The following is a 17,687-nucleotide window of genomic DNA, read 5'->3' on the forward strand; positions in this document are numbered from 1 at the left end:
CCCACCCTTGTCCCCCCCTTTCACAGAGATGCGCACACATCTCCCCTGTACCTGCCTTGAAGCAGGCAGCGCCTGAAGGCTGCAGCAGCAGCTTTCCTCTGCTCAGTGTGAAATACAGTGCCAATTTATTTATTAAATATGCAAAATAAAATTAACCACACAAAAACAATAAAGATGCCAGCAGCCGTCGTGCCCTTGGTCATGCACTGTAGACCCATGTACCTATCTATTTCTAAGAACAGTGGCTGACCGTGGCAACACCGCAGCTCCAGCTCTGGCCTTCTTAGAAGCCAGAGCTTCTCTTCTTACACAGTGGTAGGCAGGACGTGAGACATGAGATGAGGTTTGCAACTTCCTGGTCATTTAATAAGTTAATAGGTTCAGCCATTACACAGCAATGGAATTCTTCAGAAACATTTAGACAGGTGCTCAATTTCATTCATTTAGCCTGTAATTAAGTTTGTTTTTTAAACTGTCCTCTGGTAAGAAGCTAAACAGTTCCTATCCTTTTCTCTAAACACTCTGGGGTTAAAAGAACCTGCCCCGAGAGAAGGCATCAAGTACAAAAGAGCACGAACGTGTGGAGCGCGGGTATTTGGTCTCGTACAGATGAGGAAGGCTGCGGAAAAGCAGTCATGCCTCTCAAGGGAGCTGTGGTCCAACAAAGACCTTATCCTTTTCCTGCCGCCACTGAGGTTACTACTCCAGTTGTGATCCAGGGGGAGCCAGGACGGAACAGGGCCAAAGCCTCCGGTGCTCACGAACAGCAGCCACCCGGCGCTGAAGTGTTTCAAGAGCTGCCCCGAAACCATCTCTCCGTTGCATGAGCAAAGAGGGGACTGAGAGTCCCTCTCTCCAGCAGCAACATTGCTAAAGACACAAAGGAGACCCGAAACTTTCCTACGCACCCGTTTTCTGGGCTGCAGCCAGAGCACAGCTCGTGCTCCCTGGTATCCATCTGAAGTTTTCCTGATGCTCCTCTCTGCTGACAGATCCTTCCAGATTTGTGCTCTTACTGACTCCTCTCCAGGCCTCCTCCTGCACTTCAGTTGTACATGGCATGATGGGTGCAGCAGGTGCAAAGGTTGGCTCTTCTCTTTCAGGCCCATCTCCGGTACGGTCTGTGTCAGTGTGTTCTGAGGACTCCGCAGACGCTACTGATGCCATTCGCTTTCTCAGCCCCTTCCCACCGCGAGCAGGACAGGCCTCCACAGAGCCCGCTCTCTTGGCAAGCACAACTGCATGTGCGCTCAGCGTGTCTCCCCGGCCCTTCGAACTTCCCCTGCAAACATCAGGCCTCTCTCAAACATCCAGCACCCTGAAGCCTGTCGCCCCCCTAAAACACTGAGGCCTTTGCAGGGCCCTTCATTCGTGCGCAGGCTTCGCTTGCCTCAGCGCAAGACCCCTGTCAGGTGGGTGCCACGGGCTTTTTTGCCAGGGAGTTTCCTGACAGCCTCTCCCAAGTGCGGGTACATGGTATGTCCAGACAGAAACATACGTACAAGAGTTCAGCTAGAGACATCTCTTTTCTTAGAGAAGCAAAAATACACCCTACGAGTAAATCCCGGTAACTCTGTTCATCCAAAACGGGGGGAAGGAAAGTTTACTTTGTCTTCATTTAGCCGCCAAAATCAATTCCACTCCATCTGCAGAAGTGCCCAAGAGCCAGGAAACTGGGAACAAATTCAGCGTGTGTTGTGAATCTCGCACATATGTCGTGGGAATCAATGGTTTAACACCGCTTCTAAAAGAACCGGCGTCTCCCGAGGTTGGCGACAAGTTCTAGTTTTGGTTTTCCTTCTAGGTCTCATTTTGCCTTTGTCCTCTGAGCCAGACCAAAACATTCTGCTTACGAGCGAGGTATGTCCTTGTGAGACACCAACCCTGCTAACATTTTCCGTGTGAGATTCTTATGAAAGAGAACTACTGTCGCTATCCCTGGCAGCTCTTGCGACGTGCTCAAATCTAAAACTGAGCGTCAGATACGCACGTGTGAGCTCTGGATAAGCACCAGCACCTGCTGCACGTGCTGAGACAGCTCACCCTGCTCGTGGATTATAGGAAAAAGAAAAAACCCTTGAATTTCAATGACAAAAGGCTAGATGCTAAAGCCCTAACTGGAGAGCTGCTGGCACCTCATAAAGTTCTCTTCAAGACAGGCGAGCATTTCCAAGGCAAGGTCTCATAGCCACGCCACTAGAGAGGCAGCACCGCCCGGGTTCCGTGCAAGGCCGCCTCAAAATCTATCGAAGCAGAACAGCACATTCAAGTAGTGGCAGCGGCAGCCCTGGCAGGGATGGTACAAGAGGGAATGCTCCAAACCCTGGAGCTCCGGGAACGAGGGCTCGCCTGCTGACGACAGGGCCATGCACAGCACTACCCTGACCCGGCAAGGAAGTCTGCCTGCAAAGCGGCAGCCTAGATGCACGCGGCCGACTTCCAACGGCGCTGCAGCAGGAACTGGTCAACTCCATAAAGAAAAGTGATTTTCTGGGAGTAATAGTGAGCACTCTCACGGCTCCAGCAGAGCTGTGAGCTCAGCCATGAAGGCCCAGCCACAGCAACTTGCTGGGGGGGAAAAAAAAAAAAAAAAAAAAAAAAAAAGGGAAAAGAAAGCACAGACATGAAAGAGGTTGGCAAGGACAGAAAGAGTTCTGGACCAAAAAAGAGATGGAGAAGAGGTTCCTGTGCAGCTGGCTGCACTATTCGGATTTACCATGCCATTCTAGTGAGGAATCCAAAGGAAAGGCAGCAACAGGATTCCCTTCATTTGGCACACATCAGCGCGTTCCCTCCAAGCCCCCGGCGATTCAGGCGTGCCCTCCTGGCAGACGCCTTTAACATGGGCCTTGAAACTCTTGCCTGTAAACCCTCTCCTAGTGGCACCCGCTAAGTCCTTTCCAGTCTTTCCCGACATCCCGCGATGACCACAGCAGAGAGCCAGGACTTGTCTTTCTGGTTCACACAACACCTGGTTTCACACGCTACCTCAGAGAACTACTTTTTCAACTGGTCACATCCTACCTGAGCACTGATGACACTGGCAGTCTCGAGAGCAGAGCAGCAGATTCCAGGCAGGCCTTGGGGAGCTCTTCTGTCTAATGTTCTCCCTTTTGCCCTGTTCTTGGAAGCCTGAACATTGCACAGCAGAGAGAGCTTCTGTTCAAACCGCTTGCTCCTATGAGATGCAAGGACACTCCCAAGCGCTGTGTTGACGCTGCTCCAACAGGACCTCAGGGGATGTTGAGCACGGCTGCTGCGGGTGAAAGCACGCAGCGGGAAGGGAAAAGCCTCCCCGTACACAAGCCCTTGATTTTCCTCGGTGCAGCTCTCCCTCCAGAAAAAGCCATCACGAACACAACACCCTGCTTGAGCAGGGTGGTTCTGCCTCACTGGACTAGTGATCCAAACAGGTTCCGTCTGCTGCAGGAAGCACTTCTGCCAGTGAAAGCACGTAAACCCTTGCCTCCTTCCACCCTGCAGCTTCGAGTCACACAGCAAGCTGCCCTTCGGCCAGCATCGCCACATGCCTCGCGATGCCTTCCCGCGCGCAACGCTGGTTGTCAGCATTCAAACTGCTGGAGTGCAAGGCCGGCACTGCACAAGCCCCAGAGCCTGTCAACACCTACCCAGGGAGCCCCCAGCAACGCTCCACAGCACGTCTAAGGGAAGAGGTCCCACTCGCACCGGGCGGCTGGTACGCACAGGGAGCACGGCTCCTTCCCTGTTCCTGAATGCTGGTGCAGAGCAGTGTCCGAGTGTGGCAGCACTTAGAGCAGTCCCCGCAAGTTCCTGCACAGGCTTGGTCTTCTGTAGCATCTCGCCTCGTGCTCTAGGCCTCCCTCTTCCCAGAGGCTCCTCTCTTCACCAGGACAGAACGCAGGCATCTCCCAGCACTCTCTGATCCAGAGAGCGTTCCCAGCGCAGCTCTCGCTGCTGACAGCCCACAAATACCCAGCCCCACAGCACGTCACACCTCAGTCAGGGCACGGCGCCTGCACCTGGCAGAACTGCTGCCGACCGGGCTGCCAGGGACTGCGCCCTTCTCCCTCCCGGGAGGGTCAGAGAGGGCTGCGATCCACACTTCTGGGAAAGAGGGCTCTCCTGGTGCTTTCCCAAAGGTGAAACGTGGGGCTGTCACACAGGCGGTCCCATCCCTTTCCAGCAGGGCTCCGAGGAAGCTAAGCTGAATGTGCTTCTGCAGCTCTGGGCCCCGCAGGCCCTTGCGCAGGCCAGCTGCATTTCTCGAAGGAGCACACGGGGTCACAACCGTCAGAGACGGTGGGGAGCAGCCTAAGCCCCAGCTTTTCCAGACCTCTGCTGCCCACACAGTGTGACGCACAGGGGATGTCTTCCCTCAACCAACGCTGCAAGAAACTGGACTGTAGGTCACAGACACCGTGGAGCGGGAAGACAAGAGACAAGAAAAGGGTTTCTGCGCAGTCTTTCTGCCCAGCCTTTCCCTCCTTCAGTTCTCACCTGGTGGCGTGCTGTCGCCAGCTTTAGGCTTGGGTTTCGACTTGAAGGAGAAGCGCTTGATGAGGCGGCGGGAGAAGCTGCCAGCTTTCGTCCTCGCGGCAGAGCTGGCGCTGACGTTAGACAGGTCATCGTGCGACTGGCTCAGGCCCGCTTCCTTCTGCTTGCTCCTTCTCCGGAAGATGAGCTTGGTGCCGCTCCGGAGAAAGCTAACTGCAGCAACAGAGGAGGCAGAAGGTCAGGGAGCGAGTTACAAGTTCTGTAACTTTGTAGCCTGCTGCAAGCGCCAGGGCTGCAAGCAAAAAGATCCAAGGCCTTTGGCCTGCCTAAGTGACAGTCGCTACCAGAGAGCCCAGAGCAGGACCTCAAGCAGGGCACAGCTGCTCCGCTTCTTATGGAGGGAAGGAACAGGGACATCCTACGGCCGTCTTGCCGGGCAGAGGTGCTGGCTACTGGGCTGCTAACAAAGGCCGCAGTGAAGAAACAGGGCGGGCACTTACGCCTGCACCATCCACTTGGTTCAACATCCCGTTCTGTGCCTGTGCGGTGGAATTCAGGAGAGAGAGGAACCCTTCCTCCAAGATGTGAGCATACATGCCTCATCAGCGCATCAGAGGCCCGAAAGTCCGAACAGCCTCTTGGGAACATGCAAGCTGTAAAAAGTCTCCATCCGATGGAGCACAGAAACCCTCTGACCCTCAAGGAAGTGGACACCCTCCAACAGAGACATCTGGAACCATCCCGAAGAGGACAGCAAGAGCAAGACGGGCTCTTCTTGGGCTCTGCTGCAGGCCACCATCACTGACCCACCCTTAGGCAGCCCACTCAGGCAGCGCTTCACCTTCGAGCACAACGGGCTGCCCAATAGCTCATCCTCACCTTTGTGATCCTTCAAGCTCCTGGTCTCGAGAGCTCCCGTGGAGCCAGTTTCAGACTCTACATCTTCCACCGACGGCCTCTCAGAGATGTCCGATCGCGTTGTCTCATCCAGCTCCTGGCTGGCCCTTTGTCCTGACAGCGATGCTTCCAACCGCTGGGACGACTCGGTAGGACCGTGCTCCAGGTCAGCTGCACGTGCTGCTACAGGATCCCCGTACGCCGCGGCCTCCAGGGAGGCAGCATAACCCAGAGAAAGGGCCATTTCATCCTGGGCAATGGGTACCTGGAAGGAGTTCAAGGGCAGACCAAAGGAAGCCAGGGCCTCACGGAGCAAAATCATCCGCTTTTTTCCATACACACCTACGGACGGATTGTCCTGTTGAGCTCCTCAGCACTAAAAAGCATGGAGGCACAGCCTCTCCCATTGTGTGGAAGCATCCTGGAACGTACCAGATTCCACAGTCTCCCACACCTGATCCCATAAGCAAGCCCCACAATAACTCCTTAGACTCTCTACAGCTGTACTGCACAAGAGCCGAGTACCTTTGCCACCCGCCAGGAAGCAGCGACAAGCAGCAGGGAAGCAGCAGAATGATTCTGCAGAGCAAGTCTTCTGGGCAGGGGCGCACGTGCCCAACGCTGCTCCTGAGGGCAGGGGCTGCGTTCAGCAGCACATCCTTAAACGCAATGACCCAGACTGGAGATGGAGCTCCCACAGTGCCAGTTACCTTGGAAACTCCTGAGATGATTAGCGTGCTCCGTTTTGTTGGGGTCTTCTTGGCGGGCTTGTTATTTGCCTCGGTCAGCTGCCGGATCGCTGTCTCAGCCACCGGATCCAAGCCATTGGGCATGTGGCTGTCCCCTGAGCACGAGATGAATACAAACAGCACCCTTCAGCAGCAGCGGAGGTCACTTGCCGAGCGCAGAGCTTGTAATGGGCAACTACATGTGCTAGACGGTAGAGAACAGCACTTTCTCGACTCGTGGGAATGAGCGGAAAGCAGGAAGCTCCGCAGAGCTCTCAGCTCTTCCAGACATATCTTTGCTATCCACCCTGCCCCAGACCTTCCAGATGTTAGGCAGCCTCTGCTGCAAACTGCCAAAGCAGCCCCAGCACAGTGCCCGAGAGAGAATTTGCAAGCCAAGTGTGCAGCCAGTGAAGCTCACTGCCTCCACACGGCTCACGGCTCTTCTTGGCAAGCAAGGGAACATCCCGAGTCAGGCACTGGAGAGCCAAGGGGGAATATAACTCCTCTCCCCTCTCTGCTCAGGCCCTTGGACATTCTCTTCCCCAGCTGCAGGCGAGTTAGGTCATCCACACAGCCTTACCAATCCCGTCGGCAAGAAAGACTAAGGAACATCACTGCTCCAGTAAGACCATCAGTCTTCCAAGCACTTACAGCTACCACTGGATACGGCGCTGCGAGGACAGCTGCTCTCCAAAAGCACTGTCGTCTTCTTCTCAGTCACTTCCACCTTGGATGGTGACCTCGATGGTGAATCTCCTTGCAGGAGGCAGAGACACAAGATTAGCAGCAGGCAGACATGAAGCCTAGGCAGGGTCACCACCTTATGAAGGGAAAGTCACACTGCCTCGAGCACCTACAGCGAGCCTGCAGCGCCTGACTCCACGTGGCTTCCTCGTAGCAAGGAAACAGTAAGGCGCCTTCTGGGTTATGACACATTAAGGACCCCAGCACAAGGCCCCGTTCCTGCTGCTCCCCAGACCCATCCCACAGAGCAGCCAGCGTCACGTTCACCAGGCTCTCGGACTGCCAGCACCAACAGCCGTTACTCAGCAGCCTCAGCGCGCTTTCAGCCTGCAGGCAGTACACAGAGCACAAGTGCTTCGGAGCAGCAGCACGACGACTAAGAGCAGCACAGCGTTCAGCGCAGCAGCTGAGCGGAGTGGCTCTGCAGCAGCATACACAAAACGAGAGCGAGGGCCTCCTGCCACCACGGGATGTCAGAGATGCTCCCCCCTTCACGGCTCTCCCCAGACTTCGTGCTACAACAACGATGCTCACGTGCCAACCCAGAGGGCAAAAGTACTGCCCACCCAAGCACTGCTTTAGAGGCGAGTCAGCAGCAACTGCACCACACGACGGCGATGCAGTCTGGCTACTGCCCAAGCGGTAGTCTTGGGCAATCCCCAGCTGATTCGGTGTCCTCCCTGAGGGGCCACCTGGGCAAGATGCCTGTTCTAGGGCAGCCTTACCCAGTTTGCAGTCTGTCTTGGGCCGGGACTGAATTGTGGTGACAGTAGTCACGATGGTGCCATCGGGCATGATGGTCCGGTCCATCTCAACCTTCTTGGTGGGGGTGATGCTCGTACGCAGAGATGAGGCATGCTGAGCAGTCAGAGATGCAGGAGACTCCTGATAGAGCAGCTGCAGAGAGTAAACCAAAAGCCAGATGAGGCTCTCCTCCCAGGAGGAAAGGCAGGCAGGACAGATGGCAAGAGCTACTGCTCAGGGCTTTCAGTACTGCCGCAAGCCACGACGCACCCTACTCTCAGCCTATTAAATCTGCCCTTTCTGAATGCCTGAGAAAGTCTCAAAGTTACAGCAGCAAAGACTCCGGCGAGCAGCCGTACTGCAGCGGTTCCGTGGGCCCAGGCAGTCCACGTGCTTAGGGCAGAAGATTCTTGCAGCCCTGCTCCCACCAGGGAGGCCAGGCGCCCAGAAGCCACCTCACCGGGGTGTCCCTCAAAGGGAGGGACGCTCAGGAACCGCAAGCGAGGCGCGAGGTCACTCGGTGACACCCTCTCCTCAGCCTAGGATGGCCAGTGCCCCGCAGCACCCCTGGGCCTCAGCGCAACAGTCCCCAGCGAGGGCCTAGCATCGAGACGGCCCTGGGGCGCACGCTGGCAGAGCCCGTACCAGCAGCACCTCACCTCCAGTGCAATCGTGGCTTCAGCTGCCAGCGACTGCCCCGCTCCCGGCGCCAGCGAGCAGACCTGCCTCCCAGACGGCCGTCTGCCCAAGGAGTCCAGGAAGAGCGCAGCGTGTGCCAACAGCACATCTGTGAGGGGGAAAGGGAAAAGGGAACACACTGCACAACCTCGGCACCTCTGCCAAAGTCCCCTTGCCTCTGGGAGGTAGCTCCGTGGGCCAGCAGAGCACATCCCCAAGACTCCAGGCAGCCCCCCTGCTTTATTGGGTCACAAATTAACTCAGTTAAGAAGCTTCAGTGTTGCGGCTTTTTTCAAAAAGAGGCGCCACAGCCAGTACCTAACTGAGTGCCAGTGAACAGAGTTACAAGCCCTCTGCTAAGCACAGAGGAAAAGCCCTTCGGGCCTCTCTCCACTTTGTGGGGCAAAATTACGGGCGGTAGGAGACCCCAGATACCAGAAAGATCCGGAAGAGCAGGCAATGACAAAGAGACCCGCGAGCCTTTTTGCATGTAGTCAGAGGCTTGTGCAGGAGAGCAGCCCGACCGTTCTTTGCAGAGCTCACAGCACATCACCGTGAGACAGAAGATCGCCCCCAGACTCGAAGCAAAAAAATCCCTCAGCCTCCTTGTTCCCCAGTAAGAGAAGCCCATACTCACTGTCCCCTCTGCCACTGCTCCCCAGCACTCGCAGCTTCAGCTCTTTACTTCTAGGCCCCAACTCCCTGTTGAAACAGAAACAGACTGGCTGGACTTGCAGAACTGCCGCAGAGTAAATGACCCCTTAGGGATATTTTCTCTCCCTCAAACCCTTGTGCCTTGGGCATGCTGCAAAGAAGAGCCCTCAGGCTCGTGTCCCATGCAGCAGCAGAAAAAGGATGCACGGAAGGCCATGAACTGCAGCCCTTCGCCCCAACACTCCCCCACACTCCCGTGGCCAGGGCTGCTGCCCCTCCGCTCAGAACGCGCGGCATCCAGGAGAGCGAGGCCTGGAGCCGCGAGCTCAAGCTCACCGGCAGAAGCGCCGGGCAGCGGCACGCTGGGGCAGCGCAGCACGGGCACCACTGTTCTGCGGGGCAGCCTGCAGCTCTGCACTGCCTGCACTCGCGCCCGCACGCTGGGAATGACACCCCGACACAGTGCCAGGCCGCCTCTGCTGCGCCAGCCAGAAGGAGGGCTTCCACTTACAGAGCGAGCTCCTCGTTCCACTCCATCTCTGCTGCAGCTCCACCACCACCAGCTTGCAGGGGCTTGGTGCATTTCTGCTGCAGAGGGCTGTCAAGCTCCGCCACACAGTGTATTTCCCCAACTCCTGCTACGGGAGAAGAGGGAGCGCATGTACATGTGGCAACAAACACAAGGCACATCCTTGCCATTCAACCCATCCAAAAGTTCCACACTTTTGAGCGCTAAGCGCCTCGGCCCGTCCCGCCGAAGAGCTAGCGGTGCCTTCGCCCTTACCTCCCTTGCCGGTGCAGCCCAAGTTCAGCACTTGCAGATTTCGGAGCAGCAGCTTCGACCCCAGAGGGGCGGCCCCGCTGCATGGCCCTTCTTGTGGCACCTTCTCGCTGGGTACCTGAGGAGCGATGAGAGCAAGACTGACGCTGCAGAGGCAGCAAGACACACGGCTTTAGCTTCTGCGTATGCTAACTAGCTGAACGCACAGGAACACCTGAGGTATTTCCAGAGCTGTTAGCCAGCAGCAGGCCCACTATTTTTTCACATATTATCAAGCATACAGAGATAGTCAAGGATGAGCTTGCAGACTGCTAGAAGGGCAGGTGAAGATGACCAACACCCTCAGCTCAGTAAAGACTGTCCTGCTGAGGAGCTCTCCTCTACTCCCTTGCATTCGTTCCTGACCTCTCAGTCCAAATTCCCTCTCTGTCGCTCCTCTTAAGCCAGCGTCTCGACTTTTTCCTGCTAGTAAGTGCTAGCCAAGAGCCCCGGTGCTCAGAGCGACAGAGAGACTGCCGAAGCACAGACTTCTCTCCGGGACTCGGCCTTCGCCACAGAGCAGCTGGCGCTCAAAGCTCAGAAACCAGGTGCAAGCAGCAAGCGCTCTTCAGAGCGATGCGAATTCTTGTGACCCTCGAGGGCACAGGGCCCGTGCCTGTGACAGTACAGTCAAGGATGTGGCTACTGCCCATCTTGCCGTGGGGCAAGGTTCAAGCCTTGGCTTCGTGCCTAAGCCCTCAGAAGGACACCAGGGCGCTACGAAAGACGAGGAGAGCCTTACCGCAGCGGCACCGGCGGTGCAGGCCTTCAGATTCACCATCATGGCTGGCTGCGTGCTGACAATGGTATCCTCTATCAGATCCGTTATGGTGCACAGATCCACTCCCCCTTCATTCTTCTCTCCGTAAGTGAAAAGGAAATGCAGCAAAGTGATAAGCAAGCAGACACACTTTCTCCTTGCACAGTTTCATTCTGCCACTGCCTCTCAAAGCCCCCAGGGCACTGCACAGCCTCTCCCCCTGGGTCACACTCCTCCGTATCTTGCCATCCTCTGTGCAACAGCTTGAAGCAAACAGAAGCTGCCTACCCAAGACAAATTAGGCCTTTGCATCTGTAGTCTATTCCACTGCAAATGTGGAGAAAACAGCCTTTACAGTTTGCCTCACAAAACAGGGAGATACCACTGCTGCGTTTTTAGGACAGCAACCCAATTCCTATATATATATTCTGAACAAGGCAGCAAAGGTGCCAATAAAAACAGCCTTCTGGATCAGAGGGCCCAAAGTGAACGTGCTGCAGCAGCACAAGCACGTGTGTGGTCCGTTTGTTCCGCCACCAGCACCCATTGGCTCTGCACACGCTAACATCACCGATAAATAAGTGAGTAAATAAGCAAGCAACTCTAGCAACAATAATGGGAGCCCCTACATAAGGGGAAAGCAACGTTGGCCATGCATGCTCCCATTCAGATGCTACGTTAACCTTGCACAACATGCATTGGCACGGCTCTGGCTCTCCTGAGGCCGCGCTCTCTTGGTACAACTGAGTCTGGAACGAGTCCAGGGTGAAGGAATCTCCTTCCTTGCCACAACAGCGAGCTGCCGCCGCTCGGCAGGGGCCACCTTCTCAGCTCCGCTCTGTTTCTGCCCCTCCTGAGCTTCCTGCCTTTGAGCCTGGCCTCCTCCCGTTGGCTCACCTTGTGAGGCTGAAGTCTCGGAAGGACCGAGAGATTCAGGTCTGGTCGGTCCTTGAATGCCCACGACACCAGCAGACCCTCATTCTGTATCTCCTGGAGGTGGATCTCCACCTGGGCCAAAACAAGCAGACACCGTCAGGAACACGCTCGACTTTCAGTTTCGTTTTCTTTCAAACTCAAATTCCAAGACTGAAAGGGCCCCACAAAAGAGCGACAAGAGACAGAAAGACAGACCACAAGCGGCCCAGGGGCTACGGGCAAAACCAGCTGCAGAAGCCACACGGTGCCACGGCAAGACCTGACTTCCTTGTTGCCTTTGCATGCACGACGTCCATCAGAGAGAAGAGAAAAAATGTTATTTCTTTGGCCGAGGGAAAGGCCTGCGGGACACCGAAAGAGAGAACGGTGGGTACTAATGTGGAACATTTGCTGAGCAAGATCCATTAACCACTGCCAAGCCTGAGCACATCTCTGAGCTAGCCATACTTCTCTAAGAAAGCATTTTCACACTGCAAACTCATTGCGGTCACCAAGCAGCTTGCAACATTTGAATGGATCCTGTGACTCAAGTGAAAAACCCCATATCCTGTCATCATTAATACAAGAACCAGCAATAGAACTACACAGGAAGAACTCCTGCCCTGGTGTCTGTATAATGACAACAGGCTGCAGTTGAGAGAAACTGAAAAATGAACAGCCACAACATTTTGCATGAACATAGAAGCTCCTGAGGTGAAAGCAGCAGCCTGGGGACATGGCAGCCAGAAAGTTTACCAAGCAGAGGTGCATTAGAAAAAAGACAGGACATATTTGGAAAGGGAGAACTCCAACTACTCTGTCCTAGAGAGGTACAGAAACTTTATCAGCATTGAAAGAGGCAGCACAAAGCTGACGCTCGGAATACCACATGCGATTCTCTACAGGAAAGACCAGCCCAAATCTATAGCAGATGCACACGAGGAGACCTAGAAAATTCCAGCGCGTCAGAGGAGCAATCTGACAAGATGGGTCAAAGAAGATCACCTGGCTTCTACATACCAAGCAAAGATGAACAGGGGCTGCAGCTGCCAGCTGCAAAAACATCGGCAGTGGCCGAGATAAACAGCAGGGAGAGAGAGGAGCTTTCTAAATAAACGCGGAACTATGAGAGCAGAGATCCAAGGAAAACCTTCCAACTGTAACGTTTGCGAAAGCTTGGCACTGGCCTTTACAACTCCCGAGGTTACTTCCAATCCCGCTGCCTCTTCCTAGCATCCTGGAGGAAGCAGTCTCCCAGCAAGATGCTATCTCCAGCATCAAGTCCTTCTTCCTGAGGGGGAAACGAAAGTCTGGAAAAGCCAATCCACCTGGACAGCAACTACGGAGTGAGCGCCCACTGCAATTGCACAGAGCATGTTTTCTGCAAAAAGCATTTCCCATATCCAAAGCAAAGAAAAAAATGGAATGACATTCCTAAGAAAGTGACGAGGAGAGCGTTGTCAAGCAGAATTTCTTTTTCACTCCAACCCCAATACAAAGTGGCGTTTGTAAAGACACGCAGGATGCATCTCTCCCCATGCAGGGCCCTGCCGGGGTGGCGAGGCGGGTTGAACCGCGTGAACGATGCCTCAGACCTCTGCAGTCCCGGATTTTGTGCCACCTATATTACACAGGCAAGACCTGCAGGAAAGCACCTAGAAAATCCGACTCGGTGCACCGATCAGGAAGATCTGCCACATTGCCGAGAAATAGGGACAGAAGGGTTCTCGTCCTGGCACAACGGGGCCTTCACTTGCACTAAGTCCTCCTCGCTGAGCCAGTGTAGGAGCAGCAGCAAGACCAAGTTCAGTGACAAACTTTTTGTAACTGTTACCTGAGCCTGCAGCAGAGCCAAGGTGACATGATAGGTATCCACGGAAACAGCCGCCGGCGACTGCTGAGTAACAGAGACAGGGAATTTCACAGCTTCGGCTGACAGACCGCAGCGCAGCACCTAGAGAGCAAAGACAGAACAAGGGTTTACACGCTCGCGGCGAAGCAGACGTGTGATGGCAAAGCCTGTAAAAGCAACAGCGCAATCCGCCGTGGCGGGGAAGGAAAGGCAGGCTTCTGGCCAGCCCCTTGGGCGCAGATAATCTGCCACTGCCAAACTCTGTCACTGAGGCAGCAAAGATGCGTGAAGGATACCAGATCCTTCCTGCTCTCCTGTGCAGGACCCTGACATTCAGGCCCGGCACCGCACAGCTCAGCCCCGTGAGCACACCCGCCGCCGCGCTGTCGCAGAGCTCGCGTGCTCACAGCCCAACGCGACCCTCGAGCCCGAACCTCGCAGGTCTGCGGGCAGGCCGCCGAACGGAACCAGGGCCTGGGCCAAACCTCGGCCCAGGTGCGTGGCGCCAAGCGCGCAGGCCTGGGCAATCCATGCAGAAGGCACTGCAGGTTCCCCCAGCGAGGGCCCTGCCTTACCATGCTGTGCTCCGACTGGCCCTCGCACGTCACGTCGCTCACACTGGCTGCTTGTGGTAGCTGAGCTCCCTCTTCAAATGTGATCTGCACCGAACTCTGCGGAAGGAGAACTCCATTAGGGCCTAGGGGCCAGGGTATCCCAAGTACTTTCAGGGAGGAAGAGCTGCTGCCACAGGGGCCCCTGAGACGTTCCGGGGAATCTCCAGGCACCCGACCACGCCGCAGAGCTGCCTGTGCACAGTAACACCCGGTTGAGCTGCTCTGCGCGAAGGGAAACGAGCTCTGCTCACCCTCACGAAAGCTACGAGTAATTGCAGATCGGTGACCCGAGTCAGAACGCAAAATGATTCTGGCGAGCAGTCGACTATGAGGAAAGTAAGTGCTGTAACTCCTAACCACAGGAGCTTTGAAGTTCTTTTCTGTCTTCTGTGCTCCATTCGACTAATCCTGCCCCAGGTTATAAAGCAAACAGAAAAACCAGCAGCAAAGCATCCTAATTGCATGATACATCAGCTCCCGTACAGGACTTGTCCCCTTTCCCCATCCTCTCCTGACTTCTTAGATCTCAAGCTCCGCTATCCCTCTTCTTCCCTCGTGGATTTCCCAACATAACAGGAACAGTTCTCTACAAGGGACCCTTCTCATAAATACAAGGCCAAGGTAAGAGCCAAGAGCATCCCTGCAAGAGACGTAGCGCTCCAAGGTTCCCTTTGCTCGGCGGAGAGAGGTAAAGATGGCCCAAGGGCCAACATCCGCCGCTCCTCTGCTTTCACGCGGAAGGCCCGAAGTACTTACGACTGTCCGCTCCACCACAGTAATCCCAGCACTAAACTCTGCCTTGCAGAACTGCTCACGGCTTTTCCTCAGCTAACGAAAAGAAATGTGACAGCAGAAGGAGCTGAAAATAAGTTTGCCTGAGGAGAAATGAGATTGCTTGCTTCTAGCATAAATCTATCCCTGAGTTCTCTTGGGATACGGAAAGAAGAGCATGGATGAGGTTGGACTGGGCACAGGGAAGGAGTTGCCTTCACCTGCAAAGAGCAATATCCAGCCCTACATGCTCTTTCCCTCTGCCAGAAGCAGAAAGGCACGGAGAGGGTGGCAAGGGAACTTCTTTCCACGAGGTCAGGGTATTTTCAACAACAGAAAATTATTTGGAGCCACGAAAGAAAGAGCTGGCTTTGGGGATACGTCGCCAGCAGACTCTGCAGGCCCTCAGTTGCCAAGCAATAAACGAACCCAGCGCGAACTGACATTCCCAACTTTCCTGCAACGGAAACGTGCAGGATGGGCAGCGCCGCCCGCCAGGCTGCTGCTCGCGCTAGGGCCAGGACTCTGCCCCCCAGACGCTTCCCACGTTTGGGACGTTTAAAGAGTTATTTTCTACTTTCCTGGAGTATGAAGACGGCTACTGACCTCATACTGAGTAAGCAGTACCTGAAATGGGAGAAGAAGACAGCAACGAGGCAGATTTGCTTGCGTTAATTCTTCTTCCCCTCTTTTGAAAAGGGCACGTTACCACTCTCTCTGCAGTCAACTATGAAGCACAATCAACAGCGTTAGCAGGCAGAAAGACTCCTCAGACAAGGACCGGGGAACTCATACAAACAGGTGGCCTGTGTTTGCTTTGCTGCCTTGCCTTGATCTGCGCCTCATGTCTGGAGGATTAAAGGCACCTTTGGAAAAGCCCCGCTTTTGGGCAAGCTTCTTGAGAGCAAAGCACTTGCCCTCCTGAACACCACGCAGAGGAGACTTGCCCACAAACCCAGGCATGGCTCTGAATACTCTGCCCTTTCACGTCATGAGAAACCGGGCTGGAATATCAACACCCATTCCCACTTTTTGACGCCGGCCAAATATATTTAAGGCAGAGAAGAGAGGTCAGAAGTCGCTGTGTTTCGCTGCTGAAAAGCACAACTGCACTTGCCCCAGATAATGAAGATTGAAAAAGCACATCAGCCTTTCCCAAGCCCAGCACAGTATTGGGTGCGTGTTTGCGGAAAATATAAACGTCAATAAAGAGGAAAAAAACCTAATTAACATCAAAAAGAACTCATACTCTCCTGTTTCTACAGCTTGCAGACATCAGCATCTAGAGCAGACCAAAAGGAAACGTAACAGAAAACTAGGCCCCAACTAACTCACCCTGCACTTGCCGGAGATGTTAAACCCTACTTCACTGAAATGGTAAAGAAAAGTCCTTTACGTTTTGTGCTCTTCATTCGTTTGCTTTTATTGCACGGATGCAACGTTAAACTGCTTCCTGCACTGCCTTAGGGAGGGGGAAAAAAAAAATTCTCATAGCTCTTATATGCTCTGCACCTAAACAAGACAGCGGCTTCTCTTTCTTCTGCTTTAGGAACTCACTAAGAAATTAGATCTCCTTGTGAATGCTGCTTTGTGCAACTAAAAAGGACTCTGAAAAAACAAGCAATGCAACTTGGGTGGGACACAGCAAGACACATGGTCCTTCCTGTGTCGCACAGGATTTGACAGTTCTACCGTTACAACCAACTTGCCTTTGCAGTCCATCTTCCTGATTTCAAGAAAAGAAAAACACAGCGGAATGAGCCGCTAATACGCTGTGTGCTGCAAAAAATAGCATTTAAACACACAGAAAGAAGCCACGTTCATGACGTCGCTGAGGTGGTTAGACTCGATGAGACATAAGGCATCGACACCGTTAACGACAATTAAGAGGGCAGGGAAAGAGCAGCAGTTTCTCCTTCCTCCCCTTTCCGAGCAATCCCCTGCATTTTTCACTTTCACATACAGTGCTTTTCTGCCCTGCCTCTGGTTCAGGATTTAACTTATTTTGGCAAAACGGGATCATCCGTGCCATTTCCGTAAGAGCACGATTCCATACAGCATTCCCATGACAGGAGCTTCATTCCTTTCTGCTGAAGCACAGTAGCCTCATCCGACCTTTCGGCGCGACGGGTTTTCCCAGTCACCGCACCGAGCGGGCCACCCTCCAGGTCACCCGCCGGAAGACGGCAGCCTCGCGCCAGCCGTGGCCCTCGCACCTCGCCGGCCACCCGAGCGGCTCCGCACCGCAGCCCCCTTCACACAGCACTCACGGCTCAAAATGTCAACGCGGCGGCAGCAGCGGCCGCCTAAGGGAACGCGCCCCCGGAGAGCGGCTGCCGCGGGAGGTACGAGGCCGCGGTGACAGCCGGCGGTCCCGAGCGCGCCGCGCCGCCCCGCACGCTCCCCGCCGTACCCCGTGCCGGCGGGCCTGGCTGTTGAGGGCGCGCACCCAGGCGCGCTGCCACTGCTCCCGCAGCGAGCGCAGGGCGAGCAGCGCGGCCAGCAGCGCCCGCGCGCCGCCCTCCGCCGCCGCCGCCCGCGGGGCCGCGGCCCGCCAGTACTGCAGCAGCCAGGCCGCGACGGTGAGCAGCGAGGCGGCGAAGAGCAGCACGAGCGCGGCCCAGGCCGGGTCCGGGCCCATGGCGCACGCCTCACGGCGGCCCGGCGCGCATGGCGGCCGCCGCCGCGGGCGCAGCGCTGCGGAGCCGCAGCCGGGGCCGGCCCCCGAGGGGCGGAGGCCCCGCGCCGCCCGCCCTCACCCCGCCCCGCGCACGACGGCGGCCGCTGCGGCCCCGTCCGCGGCGGCCCCGAGCCGGGCTGCGCCCCGAGCGTCCTGCACCGTCCGGCCACGGGCGCCTTCCTCGCGAGCCCGCGGCGGCGGCCGCCAGCGGGGTCGCCGCCGCAGCGCTCTGCCCGACCCTCGGAGCAGGACGCGCCGGACTCGGAGCCTGGGGCAGGCTCCGCTAAAGGGCGCGAGCTCCTCTGTGCAGCCCGGCGGGAGGCCGCAGGCGAGAAAGGGTCCCCCAGCACG

At 55.7% G+C, this 17,687-nt stretch overlaps 1 protein-coding gene across 2 annotated transcripts; it reads right to left on the reverse strand.

Annotated features, from left to right (window-relative positions):
- Positions 1-4,344: 4,344 nt before the first annotated feature.
- On the reverse strand, positions 4,345-17,314 carry LOC104574757 (phospholipid transfer protein C2CD2L-like). Of its 2 annotated transcripts, none has more exons than XM_088537511.1 (14): positions 17,070-17,314; positions 13,847-13,942; positions 13,254-13,373; positions 11,402-11,512; positions 10,487-10,600; positions 9,709-9,823; positions 9,436-9,559; positions 8,908-8,972; positions 8,252-8,379; positions 7,574-7,745; positions 6,756-6,857; positions 6,084-6,217; positions 5,356-5,638; positions 4,345-4,689 (listed from the first exon to the last, which is right to left on the reverse strand). In XM_088537511.1, the coding sequence occupies exons 1-14, from the start codon at positions 17,295-17,297 to the stop codon at positions 4,469-4,471; spliced, it is 2,013 nt and encodes a 670-aa protein (XP_088393637.1). In that variant the 5' UTR covers positions 17,298-17,314; the 3' UTR covers positions 4,345-4,468. The 2 variants fall into 2 exon arrangements, with proteins under 2 accessions (XP_088393637.1, XP_088393636.1); XM_088537510.1 differs by having other exon boundaries at positions 6,756-6,860.
- Positions 17,315-17,687: the final 373 nt, after the last annotated feature.

Source organism: Tinamus guttatus, unplaced genomic scaffold (genome assembly GCF_059628265.1).
Source record: "Tinamus guttatus ecotype Peru unplaced genomic scaffold, ASM5962826v1 Tinamus_guttatus_pri_ptg000795l, whole genome shotgun sequence".
Lineage (NCBI taxonomy): Eukaryota > Metazoa > Chordata > Aves > Tinamiformes > Tinamidae > Tinamus > Tinamus guttatus.